General features: G+C 40.0%; 1 protein-coding gene across 1 annotated transcript in view; it reads right to left on the bottom strand.

The window, feature by feature from the left end:
- CERS6 (ceramide synthase 6) overlaps positions 1 to 21,577 on the bottom strand; it is a 330,585-nt gene that overhangs the window by 63,359 nt on the left and 245,649 nt on the right. The window contains exon 7 of the mRNA XM_047772807.1: positions 575 to 703. Coding sequence (XP_047628763.1) covers positions 575 to 703 — 129 coding nt within the window. The remainder of the gene's footprint in view (positions 1 to 574; positions 704 to 21,577) is intronic.

Below are 21,577 nucleotides of genomic sequence, written 5' to 3'. Positions count from 1 at the left end.
TTTTTCTTCCTATTACTTTAATTCTAAGTGATAGTTGTTTAGAAAGTTAAAGTGCAATATATCCTCAGTTATTCTTAATACTTATATGCATAGAAAACATAGTTTTTATATATAATTGGAAATTCATGTATACTTTCATTGTAAACATACTAGGATAATTTGTTTGCTGGCAATAAAAACTATGACTACTAATTAATTTCACCAGGATGAACAACTATCATTACTAACTAAATTGAGTTATACAGACTTTGCCAATAAATCAGTGTGAAGCTTATAGCACTAGAAACAAAACCTGCTCAAATAGTAATTTCCCTATTGTAAAATAGTCATTTCATAAATGTGGAAGAGTAAAGGTTTTCATTCTATTAATAAAGAATGCTAACATGGTGAATGTTTTTCATCACAACTTTATATTCTAAGGTCTCGCTTTCACCAATTTAACCTACAGAGAAACACTGCAGTTTCAAAGCAATCATCTATTACCTGCTCCTGGCATCACCAAGCACAGGTAAACTGATGATCTGGGGGAGTTCCTGAATCTTGGATTCTCTGAAAGATGAGAGAGAGCATTTACCTCTAGAAGCGCATCGGCTGAGTCATGGAGACACAGGACCAGGGTCCCTACTCGGGCCATGTTGTTGACATATGAAAAGGTAATCAAGCAAATGGATACAAGGTGATGCAGGAACATGATGCCAAAGTCCTGGGAAGGAGAACACATAGGCATGTTAGTTAGGACTTAGCAGCTGCACGAGCTTTCCATGCATCTACTCAACCATTCACCCCACACTTAAGGCTCTCTCTGGGAGAGAGGGCCACTAAATTGAGTAAGATAGAGTTCCTAGCCCTCTGGGAGGTCACATGTCCTGGAAGAGACACACAAGAGGCCAGGGACTATGGAAAATGTGATTAATACCAGGACTAAGGCCAGATCACAAAGGGTGTTTTGGACTAAGCCAAGGAATTTGGTATATGGGAGAAATGGCCATAGTATCTCAAGCAAGGGAAGCAATTACTTGGATTTGTACTTTAGGAAAATCTTTGGACAGCAGTGCAGCTCCAACTAGACCACTTCTTTGACCAGTAGTGGCTGTGGACTTGGCATCCTTCTCCTGGAATATGCCTCATGGGATGCTAAAATAAGAATAACAGTATGCTGGCATTTCTGATGGGTCCTACACAAACAAGCTCTGAATTTTAACCATTATCCATATATAGTCATTTGAAAAAAAATAACTGGCAAAAGTAATGGTAAGTTGGCCTTCCTTACTTTGGTCAACTTCAAGGGAGCTGCTTCTTGGCTGATGTGAAAAGATCATCTTTCCCTGGTCCTGATTTACTTCCTGGCCACCTGGACATGGTTTATTGTAACATGGAACTTCGATTGCTGAGAAGTATAGTCTCTCTTACTGATTATTACCTCTTACTCTTATTCTGTATTTCTCCCAGAGTAAACTTGAATTTCTCTGAGACTTAAATGCTAGCACTGGCCCTTATGGTAACCTACTTGAAGCCATGGAGAAAGAAGACTACTCTCCTTTAGATCATTCATGTAGAGACAAATAAATTAGCCAAAGAGAGCATATTACAAAACAGAGAAAGAGAGGAAGTATGTGCACACATACACACTATCCAGTAGCTGTTGATGTCACCAAGTTTGGGGTCTGTAAGTTCAACTCTGACGACTTTTAGACAGTTTTAGAACATTTAAATAATGTTTTTTTGTTTAGATTTTGAAAGTAATCTCTAAGTAATCTCTAAGTAATGAAATACTGCTTCTATTAAGTCCTTTTGACATTATTTCATTGTATAGTTCCCATTTTGAAAAAATTTCCAATTGTTTTAAATTCTGTGATTACACCTACAAAGCTATGGTTATTTCTACCATTTAAATTTCTGTGATACAGAACTCTTAAGAACGTCTCTTTAGGAGTTCCCACTGTGGCTCAGAAGAAACGAATCTGACTAGTATTCATGAGGACGAAGGTTTGATCCCCAGCCTTGCTCAGTGGGTTGGGGATCTGGCGTTGCTATGGCTTTGGTAGGCCGGTGCCTCAGCTCTGATTCAACCCCCAGCCTGGAAATTTTCATATGCCATGGTCCTAAAAAGTGAAAAAAGACAAAAAAGAAAAAAGAATGTCTTTATGTTTTATAAAATCAAGCTTTAAATAACAATGATGAAATAAAGTTAAATGGTATATTTAAAAACACGCACACACACTATATTTAAATAGTTCTATATACACTTCGTTGAAAATGTCCAGAGGTTACTTTTCTGCCTTGGAAAGTGCCAAACAGTAATGATAACCATATTGACTTAGTGCCAGGAAAAACAATGTATTTGTTTCCTAAATAAGGTCAGGGTTTTTTTTGTTTTTTTTTTTTAAGAAGTACAACTGTTTCTCTTATTTTCAGTTAACCTAGTCTCCAAATGAGCTGTCTTGCTATGACAGTGGTACCACTCATCTGTCTTGCATCAGCTCATTGCAACTGCCGTGCAGAACCACAGAACCAAGTAGTGCAAACTCCTGCCACCTGCTGACCTACCACTATGCCTCTTCCTCCAGAACCACATTCCCATCAAGTTCTCAGCTCACTGGTAGAGAGAAATGAAAACCACACTCTGAGTTTAATGAGTGATTATGTACAGACTCCATTTACCAGTTTTACCTACTTCTCTTGATTTTCTCTGATTTTTTTTTTTTTTGTAGTATCTAGGATTTTCCTCAATTCAAGTTGAACAATACCAAAATGCCTTAGGCATACAGTAAAAATTGCTGTGGTAAGGACTTCCCTTGTGGCTCAAAAATGGCTCTGATAATATTTCCCATGGGAAGATGAAATCCCTTCACTCCAAGGCTATTATCAGAAATGTATTAGGTTTCATCACCTGAAGTAGAGAAATCTACCAGACCATAGCTACTTCCAAACAATGGATCAATTAAAGTGGAGCTAACCTATCAACTGATATTTTATACTGTCTCCTAAGCATAATTAAATGAAAACATAGGGCACTAATTTAACAGTTCAGTGAGTTTATATTCAGCCATGCTGAATACACAGATTTTATAAAGTCTATCTAGCTGAGTACCTAACCAGAACAATACTCTCCACATTTCCCATTGTTTAGCCCTAAATGACAGCTCTTGATTCGCTGAAAGAGTTTTTCTCGATTTAATTTTTAAATAAATAACTATAACTTGATTAAAACACTCATGGAGGATTAGTGCCATGTTATAATTAAGTTTCCTAATGTATATGATATAAATGTCAATAGATAAAGCAATGGGCTTGGCACTACAGCTGGGCTGCCCTAAAAACAAGAGATTGGTTTTTTTAGACCAAGTTTGCTTTGTGAAGATGATTTCTGCATATAAATCCCCTAGTCCTAGAAAACCTTTATTACTGAGGGGCTCAGAGCTATGCTCTTGGCAGAAGACCAATTTTCATTATACTGTCAAATCTGCATGAACATGGAAAGCATGAATAATGGATTTTGTCTTTCACATTCCTACTTCAGAAGGAATGAAATACCTTTAATAAAAGCCATGTAATCACTGCTTTTTGTGTTACTCTCATCCCCTCATTGTGACACATTTTTTTGAATAGGCAGTGAATCTGGTCCAATAACAGTTTTTAAACAATTGTTAATTAAGACTTTTATCAGTGCAGGGTGGAAACTCCCATCCTCATGTTTGTTACCTCTGAAAGTGACTGGTGAATATCTACACACAGACAAGGTGCAGGAGACCTAGGATTTTAGGTTGAGAATGTTTTCTTCCATTTTTAGTAGCAGTAATTAGGTAGAAAGACTGTGATTTCTTATTGGCTCTCATATTGAAGATGGATCCTCAAGCCCTGATTCAACACAGACTGGCCTGGAGTTCCCATCTTGGTGCAGCGGAAACAAATCTGACTAGGAACCAAGAGGTTGCAGGTTGGATCCCTGGCCTCTCCCAGTAGGTTGGGGATCCAGCGTTGCCCTGAGCTGTGGTGTAGGTCGCAGATGTGGCTCGGATCCTGAGTTGCTGTGGCTGTGGTTTAGGCCGGCGGCTGTAGCTTTGGTTCAACCCCTAGCCTGGGAACCTCCACATGCCGCAAATGTGGCCCTAAAAAACAAAAAAACCCCAAACAAACGAACACACACACACACAAAAAAAACCAAACAAAAAAAAACCCCAGACTGGTCTGGCTACCTGTGTCAGTGGTCCCCAACCTCCTGTCACTCTGCCCTGTTGCTTCTGGACCATTCAGAGCCATTATCAAGGGCTCCTTCTATGTTTCCTGCACGATATTTGCCCCAACTCCAGCCCTCATTCCAGTGGCTTCTCTTATGTTAATTATCAGAGACAGGAAAAAAATATAGACATGATCTTGACTCAGTCTAAGAATAAGCCTTAAATGAAAAAAATATTCAAGGGACAAGCCATCCATTTAAATACCAGAAATTGGTAAGAAAATGCTTTTTTTTTTTTTTCCTTATTACATTTCTGAATGGTATTTACAGAACACAGAACAGAGTTTCAGTCCGTTCTGTGTAGCTTCCACATCAGAAACTTCTAGGTGCCTATAACTTCTAGCTGCTTTTGGAATGAAAACTGACATCCTTAACTCAGTTTTCCAGGGGAATTTTCAGCACAATAAAATATTAGCACCAAAGGGCCAGAGGGATCACCCTCTTGTTAAGACATAAGTCTGATGTTCTTTATGATGGAACTCCATTTGCAAAGGGCATTTGAAAGATGCTTCAAAGTAATACTCTGATATGGGATGACTGGCTAACGGGGACCAGCTATATAGCGCAGCAAACTCTACCCAATATTCTGTGATAATCTATGTGGAAAAAGAATCTTAAAGAGAATGGATGTGTATACATGTATAACTGAATCACTGCTGTACAGCAGTAATTATTACACCTTGTAAATCAATTATACCTCAATAAAGTTTTTTAAAAAGAGTAAGGCACAGAATTAACATTCAAAAAATAAAATAAAATAATCCAGTAGAGGAAAAAACAAAAAACAAAACAATACTGTTTTCAGGAAACACCAAAAATTCATCTTAATGTACCTATTTTTATGAAAGCAAAATTAACTCATTTCTCATTTAAAAAAAAAAAACCACCACAAACAAGAAACTTGTTCTTTAAATTCCCATTTGCCAAATAAAGTATTAAAAGTTTCACACAGTTTCTTTTGGGAATAATCTTCACAACAAGTAAAGAAAAGCACTGGCAAACCTTCTCAAAAAAAGGAATAGGAAACCCAAGATTTTAAGTGGTTGTTGATTTAGATGTGCATGGATGGTGAAAAATATGAAATACTATTAAAGTGCAAGACAAGAAAAGACTCTTCTCTCTTGGATGCAAATGATATCTGCCAGCTTTCCCAAATTTAATAAATATCATTAATAAACATAATCTAACTCAGGAAGTGAAATCAGGTAATACAAGGTTACCCATTTAACAGAGTTTTAAATTCTAAGAATCAGAAGGACAGAAACATAATTTGAAGCTGATCTCATTTTATGGTAACTATAGCAGTTACAGAAATCTCTTATTTCTATATACTTTTTTCTTTTTAGGGCTGCACCTGGGGCATATGGAAGCTCCCAGGCAAGGGGTGGAACTGGGGCTGCAGTCGTAGGCCTACACCACAGCCATGGCAACACCAGATCCAAGCTGCATCGGTGACCTATGCTGCAGCTTTGGGAAATACCAGAGCCTTAACCCACTGAGCGAGGCCAGGGATTGAACCCAAATCCTCATGGACACTATGTTGGGTTCTTAACCCACTGAACCTGTTGTGTATGTGTGTGTATTTTTTTGGAACAGTTCTCTTATTTGAATCTTCAAGGTACAAAGAAATTAGTATGACTTTTAACAGAATAACATGCTCTTTTTTTCTAAATATCAATAACAAACAATCTTCCTATCTCTTCCCTTGGGATTGAGCAACCTGGGGTAAAACTCAGAATGTTGGGAGCAATATGGCTGTGCAGGAAGTGGACTTCAAACAGGTAACTTGGCAAAATACAGGGGAGAGTGGCACTCAGGTTCCACTTCCACTCCAGAACGAACACACATATGGAGAGAACTTCAGACAAAACTTACATATGCTGAGAATAATCATGGTTACATATTTTTCCCATTGAGGGAATATGAGAACATAATAGAGTCTCAGTCTCTGGCTATGGATAGCTAACATCCTGACCAAGAGCATGCATATGCCCACATCCTCTAAAGAAACAAAGAAAGAAGAGACCCAAAAATTGTCTAGGTTGTAAAGATAATGACTGAAATGAAAATATATTCAGTGATTTATAAAAATCAGTTGATGTATATAAAAAATATATATGTACAACTGGGTCACTTTGCTGTACAGAGGAAACTGGCAGAACACTGTAAATCAACTACAATAAAAAATTTTTTAAAAAACCCTGTTGATTCTGATTTGTCCCACATCAGGCAACTTGAAAATTATATCTCTCACCAGCACATAATGTAAGAAATTCCCGTAACATATGTAAACATCAACCTGTGAGTATCTACAGTCTCCCACAATTTACTTGGTTATTATATTTTTAACTGGCCTTAAATTTTGGCTTACTCTGAAGAGAATTGGTTAAACATGCCATTTAAAGAAAGGTATTTCAAATAACAATGTTTTTTAAAAATCGTAACTGAAATTCACTTTCATTCTCCTGGATAGCCCATACACTCTAGGGTAAATAGTTATGGGGGAATTTGGAAAGGGATGAAAAAGTGTGATTTATTAGAGAATTGTTTGTTTCATTATAGAGGAGTGCTGGTGGAAATGATTCAATTATCCCATCTCTATATCAGGCCATGAATAAAACTTGATTCACACTAAATCTAGAGTCAAATTTATTTCCACACTTTTTTCCAATAGACTCGATTTTTTTTACTTTTGAGACTAAACATATATAGATTTATTAGGTCCTTGAGGGAGAAAACCATCTCATACAAATATCATTCTAAGAATAGTAAGTGCTAAAAAATTAATTGGTTAAAGACTTTAAATTTGCTACTGTCACTATCAAAATGTTTTAAAAATACATACTGACGTAGTTTGGCCTACGCCACAGCCACAGCCATGTGGGATCCTGGCCGTGTCTGTGACCTAGACCACAGCTAATGGCAATGCTGGATCCTTGACCCCCTGAGTGAGGCCAGGGATTGAACCCCCGTCGTCATGGATACTAGTCGGATTTGTCTCTGCTGCACTACAACAGGAACTCTTGCTTTTGAGTCCTCTCTCTTTTTGCTTGATAAGTCTGGCTAAGGGTTTATCAATTTTGTTGATCTTTTCAAAGAACCAGCTTTTTGTTTCATTGATCTTTTCTATGGTTTTCTTTGTTTCTATTTCATTGATTTCTGCTCTGATGTTTATGATTTCTTTCCTTCTACTAACTTTAGGTCTTGTCTGTTCTTCTCACTCTAGCTGCTTTAGATGTAAAGTTAGCTTGTTTATTTGAGCTTTTTCTTGTTTCCTGAGGTGGGCTTGTATTGCTATAAACTTCCCTCTTAGAACAGCTTTTGCTGCATCCCATAGGTTTTGGAGTGTTGTATCTTTGTTGTTATTTGCTTCTAGGTATTTTTAAATTTCCTCTTTGATTTCTTCAGTGATCCATTGGTTGTTTAGTAGCATGTTGTTCAGTCTCCACGTGTTTGTATTTTTTGCAGTCTTTTTCTTGTTGTTGATTTCCAGTTGTATGGCGTTGTGGTCGGAAAAGATGCTTGATATGATTTCAATTTTCTTAAAGTTACCGAGGTTGGATTTGTAGCCCAGGATGTGATCAATCTTAGAGAATGTTCCATGTTCACTGGAGAAGAATGTGTATTTTGCTGCATTTGGATGGAATTATAATGTCCTATAAATATCTATTAAGTCCATCTTGTCTAATGCTTCACTCAGGGCCTAATCAATAAGGTTAGTTTCCTTATTGATTTTCTGTCTGGATGATCTGTCCATTGCTGTAAGTGGGGTGATAAGTCCCCCACTATTACTGTGTTATTGTTGATTTCTCCTTTTAAGGTTGTTAGCAGTTGCCTTACATGTTGTGGTGAACCTATGTTGGGTGCATAGATATTTAAAATGGTTACATCTTCTTCTTGGATTGATCCTTTGATCATTATGTACTGACCTTCCTTGTCTGTTAAAATATTCCACATTTTAAAGTCTATTTTGTCTGTCATGAGTATTACTACTCCAGTGTTCTTTTGATTCCCATGGAATATCTCCTTCCATCCTCTCACTTTCAATTTGTATGTGTCCCTAGAAGTGAAGTGGGCCTCTTGAAGACAGCACATACATGGGTCTTGTTTTTGTATCCATTCAGCCAGTCAAGTCTTTTGGTTGGGGTGTTTAGTCCATTAACATTTAAGGTAATTACTGATAGGTATATTCTTATTGCCATTTTATTAATTGCTTTGGATTTGTTTTTGTTGTGCTTTTTTTTCCCCTTCTTCTCTTGTTCTCTCCTATTGTGGTTTGATGACTATCTTTAGTATTGTATTTGAGTTGATTTTTCTTATTTGTTTATCAATTGTAGATTTTTGGTTTGCACTTATTCTGGAGTTTTGATATGAGTCTATATACATATATATACGAGATTGTTTTTAAGTTGTTGGTCTCTTAATTGCAAGTGCATCTCTAGTGTTCTGCATTTGTACCCTCCTCTTCTCACAGTTTCTGATTTTGGTGGCATAATTGTGCATGGATGATTTTGTATCTTTACTATACATATACAATTACTGGTGAGCCTTGTCATTTGTGGTATTTTTGTTTCTGGTTGCAGCTTTCTTTTCTTTTCTGCCTAGAGAAGTTCCTTTAGTATTTGTTGTAAAGCTGGTCTAGTGTTGCTGAATTCTCTTAGCTTTTACTTATCTGTGAAGCTTTTGATTTCTCCTTCAAATCTGAATGAGAGCCTTGCTGGGTAAAGTAATCTTGGTTGGAGGTTTTTTCCTTTCATCAAGTTAGGTATGTCATGCCACTCCCCTCTGGCCTGCAGAGTTTCTGCTGAAAAATCCGTCAACAACCTTATCAGGGTTCCCTTGTATGTGATTTGTTTCTTTTCCCTAGCTGCTTTCAGTATTTTCTCTTTGTCTTTAATTTTGGTCAGTTTGATTAGTATGTGTCTCAGGGTGTTCCTCCTTGGGTTTATTTTTTATGGTACTTCTTGGGCTTCCTGGATTTGAGTGAGTGGTTCCTTTCCCAGGTTAGGGAAGGTTTCATCTACTTATCTCTTGGAATATTTTTTCTGTCCCCTTCTCTCTCTCTTCTCCTTCTGGCACCCCTATAATACGGATGTTGGTGCATTTAATGTTGTCCCAGAGTTCTCTGAGACTCTCTTCATTTGTTTTCAATCTTTTTTGTCTTTTCTGTTCCGCATCCATAATTTCCACTAATCTGTCCTCCACCTCACTTGTTTGTTCTTCTGCCTCCTGTATTCTGTGTTGGCTGCTTCTAATGAATTTTTTATTTCAGCTATTGTATTTTGCACCTCTTCTTGCTTAAGTTTTATATCTTGTTATCTCTTTGCTCAGTGTTTCCTGCACATTATCCATCTTTGCCCCCAGCATCATCTTCAGCATCAACAGTCTAAAGTCTTTTTCCTGGAGGCTGAGAATCTCCTGATCACTTGGCTGTTTTTCTGGGGTTTTTTCTTTCTCCCTCATCTGAGTTATAGTTCTCTGTCTTTTCATTTTTTATAGGTTTTTGGTGTGGTGACCTTTTGACAGATAATAGCATTGTAGCCTCTCTTACTTCTGGTGTCCGCCCCCCTTGTGGCTGAAGTTGGTACAGGGGCTTGCTGTAGGCGTCCTGAGGGGAGGGAGTGGTGCCTGCCCACTGGTAGGTGGAGCTGATTCTAATCCCTCTGGTGGGTGGGGATTTGTCTCTGGGTGAGATTAGAGCAGGGATGTGTGCCTGGGGGGGGGTTCTTCAGGCAACCTGTTTACCAAGGAAGGGATGGGGCTGTGATCCCACCTGGATTGCTGTTTGCCCTGGGGCTTCTCAGCGTTGATGGGTGGGGCCACGTTTTCCCCAAATGGCCACCTCCAGAGAAAGGCACAGGCGGCTGAATGTTCCCAAGAGCTTTGCTTCCAATGTCCTTCCCCCACAATAAGGCACATTCACCCCTGTTTTCCCAGGAGGTCCTCCAAGAACTGCGGTCAGGTTTGACCCAGATTCCTATGGAGACTTTGTTTTGCCCTGGGACCCAGTGCACGTGAAGGTCTGGGTGCACCTTTTAAGAATGGGGTCTCCATTTCCCCCAGTCCTGTGGAGCTCCTGCACACAAGCCCCACTGGCCTTCAATGCCAGATGCTCCGGGGGCTGTTTCTCCCAGTGCCAGATGCCCACGTGTGGGAGTTTGATGTGGGGCTCAGAATTCTCACTCCTGTAGGTGAGTCTCTGTGATACGGTTACTCTCCAGACTGTGGGGCTTCCCACCCAGGAGGTATGGGGTTGCTTATATCATGTAATTGCCCCTCCTACCTCTTGAAGTGGCCTCCTCTTTGTCTTCTAGAGTAGGATATCTTTTTCAAAGTTTCTGGTGCCTTTGGTTGAAGATTGCTTAGTATTTGGTTTTAAATTTTGTTGTTTTTAGGAGAGCAGTTGAGCTCCAGTCCTTCTATTCTGCCATCTTAATCCCATCTCTCAGGAACTCTTGCTTTTGTAAATAAAGTTTCCTTAAAACATAGCCACATCTATTTGTTGATTATTTATGGCAGAGTTCTTTCTATAGTTGTAGAGTTAAGTCGTCACAACAGAGACTACACAGCCTGCAAGTTTAGTATATTTAGTAGCAGGCCCTTTATAAAGAAGTTTGATGGAAGTTCCTACTGCTGCTCAGTGGAAATGAAGCCGACTAGTATCCACAAGGAGGTGGGTTTGATCCCTGGCTTCGCTCAGTGGGTTAAGGATTCAGCATTGCCATGAGCTGTGGTATAAATTGCAGAGGAGGCTTGGATCATGTGTTGCTGTGGCTGAGGCATAGGCCAGCAGCTGTAGTCTGATTTGACCCCTAACCTGGGAACTTCCATATGCCTCTGGTATGGCCCTAAAAAGCCAAAAAAAAAAAAAGAGTCTTGGTAGGTATCTCCACCAAAATTCGTATGATAACTTATAAACACAGCTTCACGATAATTTGAAAACCAAAGAGTCTGCTCACAAAAAGCTTGAGCTTTTGTAAAAACAAGAGCTGTCTGTCAGGTTCAATATTACTCTCTGTACTTCTATGCATACCATGAGTTCAGAGCTTCTGGGTACATACGCAAATGAAATAAAGAACTGCTGTATAAGCAGTGTTTACCCAGTCTTTCTCCAGTGTGATGTTTATGGTTCCATTTTAAGATCAAGAACTCATAATCTCATCTACTATGAATAATTTAGTTAATATTTAATCTTTACTTGATTTTATTACTACTGGAAAAAGTTGCAATAAAATTTTATTTGTACAACAGAAAACAGTAAGGTAATGCCACCATTCCTTCCCACTGTGCCTGGCCAGACCTCAGAACTTAATTTGCAACTCCCTGGAGTTCTCCTCCATGCTTTCCTTTCTTCTTCCTGTGGAAAGTACACTCTCCAAATGCACTCTACTTTCAAATGACGTAGATATTTTTCTTAATTATACACACATCTTTTTTCTCATTAAATTTTGGTATTGAGGTGTCTTCCATCACGACAAGTCTTGCCAAACTGCAAGCACCCAGCATTGGAGGGCTTTATATACATGTCCTGGGCTCTGTTTAAATTATTCTTGGCCCAGCCACACTAATTTGTACAGCTTTTAGTGCTAGAACAGTCACTTCTGAGACATTTAAAATGTACTGAACATAATAGTCTTAAGTCTTAATAGGCACAGGTTAACAGATTTTATTCTCCTTTTGGGGGGAGTAGGGGGGTGGGAGCAACATCTCTAAGGACAAAGGCAATGGCAACACTTGATATTAAGTAAACCCTCTTGGGTTGAAAACATCCAGAAGGATCAGTAGGGGGCAGACTGTGCTCAACTAAAATCAGAAATATCCCAGGATTCAAAAGCTGTCATCCTCATATTTACTATAAAACCCTTGACAATGCGCCATCAAGGACTCAATTTTGTGCTTTAGATGGAAGATAGAAAAGTCCCCTTTAGGTCAGCCAGGTTGGGACAATGCTGTACGCTGTCAGGAGGGGTTCAGGGAAACTCACATGATTATCATCATCCTTACCATCTCTCTTTTAACTCCTCTTCCTTCAAGCTGCCTCCCTCACCAACAGACAGAACACTACCTGCAGAATTCACTCATCCATTTCCTTGCCTCCATGAGGCCTCTGTCCCTTTGGATTTATTTATTTATTTACTTATTTTTTTCCTGGCTGGAATGTTTGTGTCTTCTCTTCTTTTCTACAAGCCCCACTCCAATTTGACTACCTGGTGAACTTCTGTCCACCCTGAGATCTGCCTACTAATCCTCAGGCTCCAAAGGTTCTGCCCGACACAATGATTAATTCTCAACAACATCCCCATAAGGTGAGTACTACTGGAAATGCCACTAGATAAAGAAACGGAGGCACAGAGAAGCTTCGCAACTTTTCCAGAGTTACACAGTAAGGGCAGGCTAGAGGCAGATCTGAATCCAGTTTTGTGTGATGCTGGGCTCAGGCTCTGGTCACAGGTGGCTGCTTCTGAGAAACGAGTGAAAGGACACTGAGAAACAAGGAAAGGACTATGAGGAAGGAGGCAGCAGAGAGAGGACATTGGAAAATACACGTAAGTGAGAGACCAACAAAGAGAACAGGGTCCCATCTAGGAGTTAGGAAGAGAAGGGGGATGGAGAACTAAGGTGAGAACTAGGACCAGCCACAAGTGGAAGAGGCTCCTCTTCTTAGGAGGCCAAAGGGAAGAATCTGAGATGGGTCAGTTTACATTGAAGGGGATAGAGGTGGAGGGGAGTCACCGAGTCAGGGAGAAGTTAGAGCTAAATAGGCCAAAGTAGGTTTTTTCCCAAGACTCCTACGATGACCTGTGGAAAACTCCCCAGAAAGCAGAATGACTGAATATCTGAAATGAAAGTGAAACCTTGCCAGGGTCAGTGGTCCCTCCTGAGAGGGTGGGATCCCTGAGGCCCTGGGCCAGCAGCACCGTGTGGGTCCTAGGTGAAGTCCCCCATCCCACCATGGCCCTTGGCACTGTGCTGGAACCAAGGTTCCTGCTGCACCCTCCCCTGCCCTGGACAGCGTCCATACCCCTGTGCTCCCCCAGGGTTGTCCAGTAGCTGGTCATCTGACTGTGAGATCTAAAGATGCTTAAGAGCCTCCCTTGGAAGGCACTTGGGGGCCGGACTACTGGAATAAGCTACTAGTTAAGGTGGCCTTTGAATAAAACCTCATAAAATTGCCCCATAAGACATGACATTTTTTCCTTCCCAGACAATACTGTTCTATTGTTGTCCCACCAGCCTACACAGAGCACTGGGTTGAAATGCTTTGATCACAGCAGGTGGCTTACTAAAATGGGCTGCCTCTTCTTTGCCTCTTAGCTTCTGGAGACACTGTAGTGATAAAGAAATGGGACAGAGGCCTCAGAGTCAGGAATATCTGCCTCTGAAGAAACCTAAGCTTGCAGGGTGGGTATTGCTACTCCAATCACAAGTGGACACACAAAAGAACAATCTGGTGCCTCTGTGAAAGAGCAGCTAAGTGCCTGCCTGTGTCTACAAGTAGCAGCACTGAGGTTATGCAGATGGAATTCTATATCATCCTCCATCCCTCTCAGGATGATCAGGTGTCACTGGGCATGATTTTAGCTTTTCAAGCAAAGAAAGGAGATGCCGATACAATCTGAGGCACTACCCGAGAGTCACATTCTTGGAAAGATTTAAAAAATAAATAAATAAATATAAAAATAATCTAGATGAACAATTTTCAAATGTTCTCATCTCAGGACCCTTTTATATTCTTAAAAATTATTGAGGATACCAAAAAGTGTTTGTTTATGTGGGTCATATCTATCAGTACTTATCAAGCAGGACATTGAAACTGAGAAATTAAAAAAAAAAAAAAACATGTATAGCACAGGGAACTATACCCAATCTCTTGGTATAGAACGTGATGGAAGATAATATGAGAACAAGAATGTGTGTGTGTGTGTGTGTGTGTGTGTGTGTGTGTGTGTGTATAGACTGGGTCACTTTACAGTACAGTAGAAATTGACACAACACTGTAAATCAACTATACTTTAATTAAAAAAAAAACCTACGGCGTTCCCATTGTGGTGCAGTAGTTAACGAATCCGACTAGGAACCATGAGGTTGCGGGTTTGGTCCCTGCCCTTGCTCAGTGGGTTAACGATCTGGCGTTGCCGTGAGCTGTGGTGTAGGTTGCAGACGCGGCTCGGATCCCGCGTTGCTGTGGCTCTGGAGTAGGCCAGTGGCTATAGCTCCGATTCGACCCCTAGCCTGGGAACCTCCATATGCTGCGGGAGCGGCCCAAAGAAATAGCAAAAAGACAAAAAAAAAACAAAAACAAAAAAACCCCAAAAAACCTACCAGTGGGTTTTTTGCAAGAAAACCAAAAATTCAAAATAATATAATATTTGGGAATGATATATGTTCCTTAACAGAGCTAAATATGGTAACAAAATAAGTATCAAAAATTAACATAAAAATGTAAAACACGTAAAATGCATTCATTAAGGTATTTTAAAGTTCATTATCGATTAATTCACATAAATACACTTACAAAAATTACCACATTTTCCAAAATTTAAAAAAAAATGGTAAGAAGAGTGGCACTGTTCCACATGATTGCAGATCTCTTTGATGTCTGGTTCAAGACATAAGAGTTGGATTCTCATCACTGCGTATATATTCAATCCACTGCCCTGTTATTTTAGTTAAAGTATGTAAAGAAAATCTAGTATCACACAGTTGGAAAAGGGAGAAGTATCTTAATTGTCTTTTCAGATAGTTATGCATATTATTTTTGCTATTGTACCAAAACTCAACAACCGTAGGATATCTTTTTTTTTTTTTTTTTTTTTAATGGCTATACCCGCTTATGGAAGTTCCCAGGCCAGGGATCAAATCTGAGCCACAGCTGCAACCTACACTACAGCTGGCACAATGCCAGATCCTTAAACCACAATGGGATCCTGTGCCACAATGGGACCTCCCAACAAGTGGGACATTTATAAAGGTTAGTCGGCAATGTGGAATTTGAATGTGTATCAATACAGTCTTCATATTTTGTTACATAAAACCCTTTGGTCTCTTTGACCTTTGAGTGGATCTTTCACTCAGGCATGATTCTGGAGCATTCTGCACCAGCCACTTGGAAAATATTGGCTCATGGAATTCATGAAACAATTTATTACACAATATTTTAAAAGTCACATTTATTAAGGTCACTACAAGTCTTCTGAGAAAAAGCCTAGGTACTGAGATGCTACCAAGCTCTTGCTGGGGGGCACAAGTCTTCCAAAGATCTAATTTTCAAGAATTTTATCATCGACAACAAATAACGTCAATGGTTTTACTTGACAGGTCCACTCTGCATTTTCAAGAATATGTCTACCAAATACACAAGGTGGAAACCATAGATTTTCCATCATTTTTTCAAGTAAAAATGAGATTTGCTCCAGGGAAAAAAAACTCAGCTAGTTGAGCCCAAAAAGCAAAGCACTGACTGCATGTGATTTTTCTTGAGACATACTGTACAGTGTCATGCGGCAGAAGCTAGCCATGCTTCCTTCCCATTTCGTCACACAAAATAATTTCTTAAAGGTATATTCAATCATAAAGATTTACTAAAATTAATACTTTTTACTGCTTCAACAAAAGCGATCTCAGGTGAAACTGACATTTCTTCCTTCCTGCAAGCATGTGGCAGTGAAGAATACAAAAACCACCCATACTGTTGGGTGCCACTGCTTGCAGTTTTGCCCACTGTTACTTGCGCACACTCAGGGCAAATTTCTTTTTTTTTTTTTTTGTCTTTTTGTTGTTGTTGTTGCTATGTCTTGGGCCGCTCCCGCGGCATATGGAGGTTCCCAGGCTAGGGGTCGAATCGGAGCTGTAGCCACCAGCCTACGCCAGAGCCACAGCAACGTGGGATCCGAGCCGCGTCTGCAACCTACACCACAGCTCACGGCAACGCCGGATCGTTAACCCACTGAGCAAGGCCAGGGATCGAACCCGCAACCTCATGGTTCCTAGTCGGATTCATTAACCACTGCACCACGACGGGAACTCCTCAGGGCAAATTTCAATGCAACAAGAAAGGCAAATGATATCTTAGTGTTATTATGAAGATGGACTTGAGGTTGCAGACCTCCTGAAAGGTTCTCAGGAATCCCCAGGTGTCTGCAGAACACGCTTAGACAAATTCTTTCCAATTATTGTTCTAGGAGATGATAATTAGCCAGATTATTAATAACAGCTGCACCACTCAGGATAAGCTAGATCATGTGGCAATAAAAAAAGCCCTTAAAATCTCAGTGGTTTATAACAAAGGCCTATTTCTTTTCTTTTTCTTTGTCTTTTTAGGGCCACACTCATGGCATATGGAAGTTCCCAGGCTAGGGGTCAAATGAGAGCTGTAGCCACCGGCCTGTGCCACAGACACAGCAACTTAGGACCCGAGTCACATCTGCCCCTACACCACAGCTCACGACAATGATGGATCCTTAACCCACTGATGGAACCTGAATCCTCATGGATACTAGTCAGATTCGTTTCTGCTGAGCCACGATGGGAACTCCAAGGCCATTTCTGCATACTACCAATTGGTTGGGCCGGGGGGCTCTGGGTTTATCACCAGCACTTAGGGGCCCAGACTGATGGAGCAGCCTCCATCGCAGATGTTACCAATCACTGTACCAGAGGGGAAAAGACCCGCTAGAGGGTCTCACACAGGCAATTACCTACTCCAGTCCAAATGTGACTCTAGTCAGTTCTACTCACAGCCACCAGTCACAAAGCCCCATCCAACACTAGAGGGCACATGGCTGAGAAATACAATCTCCCATGAGCCTGAGGGTAGTAGAAAGCTGGCAATATCTGGTTAAAGTGACACAACATATACGGAGCATCTGTTATGTGTCAAGTACTGTCCCAACAGCACGTATCACTTATGTTCACAACACTCCCATGAGGAAGGTTGTATGAACTCTCTTCTTTGGACCAGAACAGAAAGGCACAGAAAGGAAAAGTGACTTACTCAAGGTCACACCAAATTAAGAATGGTGCAGGGATGGGATTAGTAGATGCAATCCATTAGATTTAGAATGGATAAGCAAAGAGGTCCTCCTGCACAGCACAGGGAACTATACCCAGTTTCTTGGGACAGACTATGAGGGAAGATAACATAAGAAAGGAGATGTGTATATATATTCCTTTCTTATATTATATATATGACTAGGTCACTTTGCTATACAGCAGAAGTTGGCACAACATTGTAAATTAACTATACTTCAATAAAAATAAATACATTAACTTAAAAAATTTAAAAAAGAGTGGTGCTGGGCAGGGATGATCTCTAGATCCCATGCCTCTGACCTCTAAGAAGCCATATTACCCACAATTTTTCCCCAGTCTAGAACAAAATGAGAAAAATAGGAACATTTTCATAATGATAAATTTAAAGGATTGTCCTTTATTACAAGGTGTCCTTTCTCCTTTAAAATGTTACATAAAAGGTCCTTTCTTTTATGAACTAATAGTAATAAGTGGTCAGAGTTTTTAAAATGTCTAGGAAAAGTGAAATGTTGGCAACCTTAAGTTAGTTCCTTTTCCTAATTACTTTTGTTCATTTCAATTGAGCCAAAATATAAAAATTTGTGACCATGAGTTTGGAAGGTTTTTTGATTTGTTTTTGTTCTTAGCACTATGTTTTGATTCAACCAAATTTTGGTCATTATGTGCTAGGTACTGCTCTAAGCTCTGTCAAGCATTGTACTGGATGGTTTCATGGACATTGTTTTATTAAATCTATGCCATACTGCTTCCTTATTAAGAGATGAAAGCAAGCATTTTTTTTCCCCTAAAGCTAACTGAAACAGGAAATATCTGGAGCATGGCAGGTGCCTCAAAGGCAGTTAAAGCACTCACAGCAATGGATACTGGTTATTTTCTACCAAAGTTACCAGAGAGAAAACATAAGGCTGCCAACAAGTTTCTTGCTAAACTTAATCTCTGTAAGGGTTTTTTACAAGATGTAGGTTTTCTCTCAGGTTAAAGACCAAAAGAGAAACACACTGATTTCACCAGCTGGGCCCTAACTCGACAATGGATGATTTCCTGCAAAGAACTCCAAACACAAGCAGGGTTCACTGGCTGAGGGCCCAGGCAATCAAGTCAAACAGCAGCCTAGTTAAAACGGACACAGGGTTCAGGCACAAGCAAGCTGTTCTGAGCTCCAACATAATCATATTTATTAGCTTCCCTTAGAAAATTTAGATGCACAGGAGAAATATTCATTGTGAACTGGTGTTGACAGAGAGAATCACAACAAAAATTAAGCCTTGAGAAATCAAAGGTGATTCAAACAATACTGAATACCAAGGATATACCTGCTGCTTTTTCATAAGATGCCTTAACGATTTCTTTTTTACAAAAAGAAGGAAGAAAGGAAGAGAGGAGGGGAAGGGAAGAGAGAAGAAGGGATGGAAAAAAAAAGAAAAAAGAAGGAAGGAAATAAATATCAAAAAGACAGACACACTTTAGTAGCATATAATAGAATTCTTAAATTATAGGTCCATTATACCAAATGACTATATCCTGGCTAGTCCCTTCCCTCTGAGAAGATTAATAGTATGTATATCATCACTGACCTAATAACTACCAACCCTGGAAATGACCAAGACAGGCAATGTGTTCTGCCACCATAAGCATGAAAATTCTTCTTTTTTGGCTGCACCTGTGGCATGTGGAAGTTCTTGAGTCAGGGATAGAACCCCCACCATAGCAGCAACAATGATGGATACTCAACCCACTGTGCCACAAGGGAACTCCTCCAATTGCTTTTAAACTCCAGATCTATTTGGAAACAGAGCAATTAAAAAAAAAAGAGAGAGAGATGGCAATCCTAGGACATTTCTAGAGGGAAAGAGTTTGTGAATATTAAAAGCCATTTTTAGAAAGACTCGTGAACCAATTAAGTTACAAAAAGTGATTTCTAAACTTCCTATTTTAAGATATTGATCCTAACAGCTGAAGTCATGCATTTGGATCAAATGTTTATAAATTCTGGTTGCTATTTGAAAATGGCTGTTTAAGTTCATTGTCATTTAATAAGGCAACCAAAGAAACATTTTTAATAAGCTTTCTATTTAACAACCCTCTAGATAGCCTTCAGAAGCTGATTTCCATGTTATGGTTGTCAATGAGCATCTTCAAACATCTCTATTCTGTAATTAGAGGGCAGGCTGTTTTCAGAGGGTGAGGGTTAGCTGCTGCAATATAGAAGGTAGGGATGTATTTGGCAGCAGGATAAACCATAAATCCTGGCTGATGGCTGGAATGGCAGGTCCTCCGGGTGGGAGGGCAGTGAGGAGGGAACCATCAGGGACTTGCAGTGATAGCAAGATGCAAAGGAGAAGAGCAAGGGCTACAATTCACTAATGAGAAATGGCAGCAGAGGAGGAGGCCCTCCTTATTAAAACCTGTGTGGAGTAACAAGCACATATGGTAGAAGACAAATTCCCTTTTTGTGCAAGAAACAAGAATAAGCCAGGAACGTGCAAGAGTACTCTAACTAAGGGGAGAACGGAGAGGTGCCAGGTGGCTAAAACATGCTATTAGCATAAATAGCAGGGGAAAATAAAGTGTGTGTATATATATATACACTGTACATTGACAATATGTATAGAGACTTTCCTGGAAAATGACCCTTTTTGTAGGCTTTTCCTACACTGATGCAAGATATGTTAGAACCATATCAAATGCCACACTTTAATGCTTGAAAATAATCCACTTACGGTAATGATTAAGAAAATGGTCATTTGGCTTAAAAATAATGAAGACTCTATGAGAGAGTCCTCTTGGTTCGGTGAAAAGACATGGTAGATGCAAGCTGGGGAACCTCAAGCAAATGGGAGAGGCTTGGTGACTTTTAGTGCAGCAATGTCTCCCCAGGACTAGGCTTCTGGGGGCCAAGTACAGTCAGTTTCGCTTTCATTAATCTCGTTGAGTCTAAATGGCATCCCTAATTCTCACTAAGCAGAAGAGGAACCAATAAAATGGCAAAGAGCTGAAGAGGGCAAGACACATCTAATGTCTCATCTACAAGTGAATCTCAGAGATTGGGTTGGTAACGAATTCTTTCCCACATTGCACAACCTTGAAAATTTTACATAAAGTCACTGTACATCAATTTTCCCAACTACAAGAGCAGAAAAAGAATCGAACTTCCTTCTTTGTTACACAAGAGTTTTCTGTGACTTCTCAGAAAAATGCTCCTCAAAAGAAAATAAAATGTATATTATTCAGCCTTAAGAAGGAAGGCAATTCTGCCACAAGTTACCATATAGATGAACCTGAAGAAATTATGCTAAGTGAAATATGCCAATCACAAAAGGGCAAATACGGTATAATTCCACTGACATGAGGTACACAGAATTGTCAAATTCACAGAGACAGAAAGTAGAGTGGTGGTTGCCAGGGTGGGGATTGGGGGAGGAGGGAATGGGGAAATGGCGTTTATTGGGTACAGGGTTTCAGTTCTGCAGGATGAAAGGAGTTCTGGAAACTGGCGTCAATGTGCATAACACTACTGAACTGTACAACTTACGAATGGTCAAGATGGCGAAGTTATTATTTTGTATTTTTACCACAATTAAAGATATAAAACATAAATAAATAAAATGCACAATGAGCCACGCATAGGGCCTGGCACACAGGAGATAGTGTACAAGTGTACTGACTACAGGTATGAGATGGTGCCTCACATGAGACAGAGGAGATTTAACTGGCATACGGTCACTAAAGGATCTTCAAGTGTTTTCAGAAACTGATGCAGAGTGGTTGGAATGATGAGTCAGGGAAGCACAAATTATGGGTGTCACTGAGTTATCTTCAATCACTGAGTTATCACTGAGTTATCTGCTATGGCTAAGCCCTTCTAGAATCAGACAACATATACCACACTAAAGCCATGCAGCCATATGGGTCAGGGAAGGCAGCCTTTTGCCGGCCTAGTGAACCACTGCTGTAGGAGAGTGGCAACAGCGGGCCTGGGAGAAGCACTGAAGACTAGACCACAGACTCCAACACACTCTTCAGCTGCCACTTGGATATTGTGTGACTTGGCAGAATCCTGATCCAACAAAAAAATGCCATATCGCAGTATTGGGCTCCATCATAACATGCAGTCCTGTTTGCAAAGGAGCTTGGAAGATTACCATCAGTCAGAAGACATTCTGATGACTCTATGTGTTCATTCACCCTAAACTTACTGGTCCCCACCACAAGCAGGTGCATTGATAGTTATAAGAGGTATAAAGATGATTATACCCTGCTCTTTGCCCTCCAAGTCTGGTGAAGGGAGAGGCAGTTCATCACACTGTT

The sequence above is a fragment of the Phacochoerus africanus genome, chromosome 3, assembly GCF_016906955.1.
Source record: "Phacochoerus africanus isolate WHEZ1 chromosome 3, ROS_Pafr_v1, whole genome shotgun sequence".
Taxonomy (NCBI): Eukaryota; Metazoa; Chordata; class Mammalia; order Artiodactyla; family Suidae; genus Phacochoerus; species Phacochoerus africanus.
Note: the sequence above shows the minus strand (reverse complement) of the source record. Positions and strands in the feature narration are given on the sequence as shown.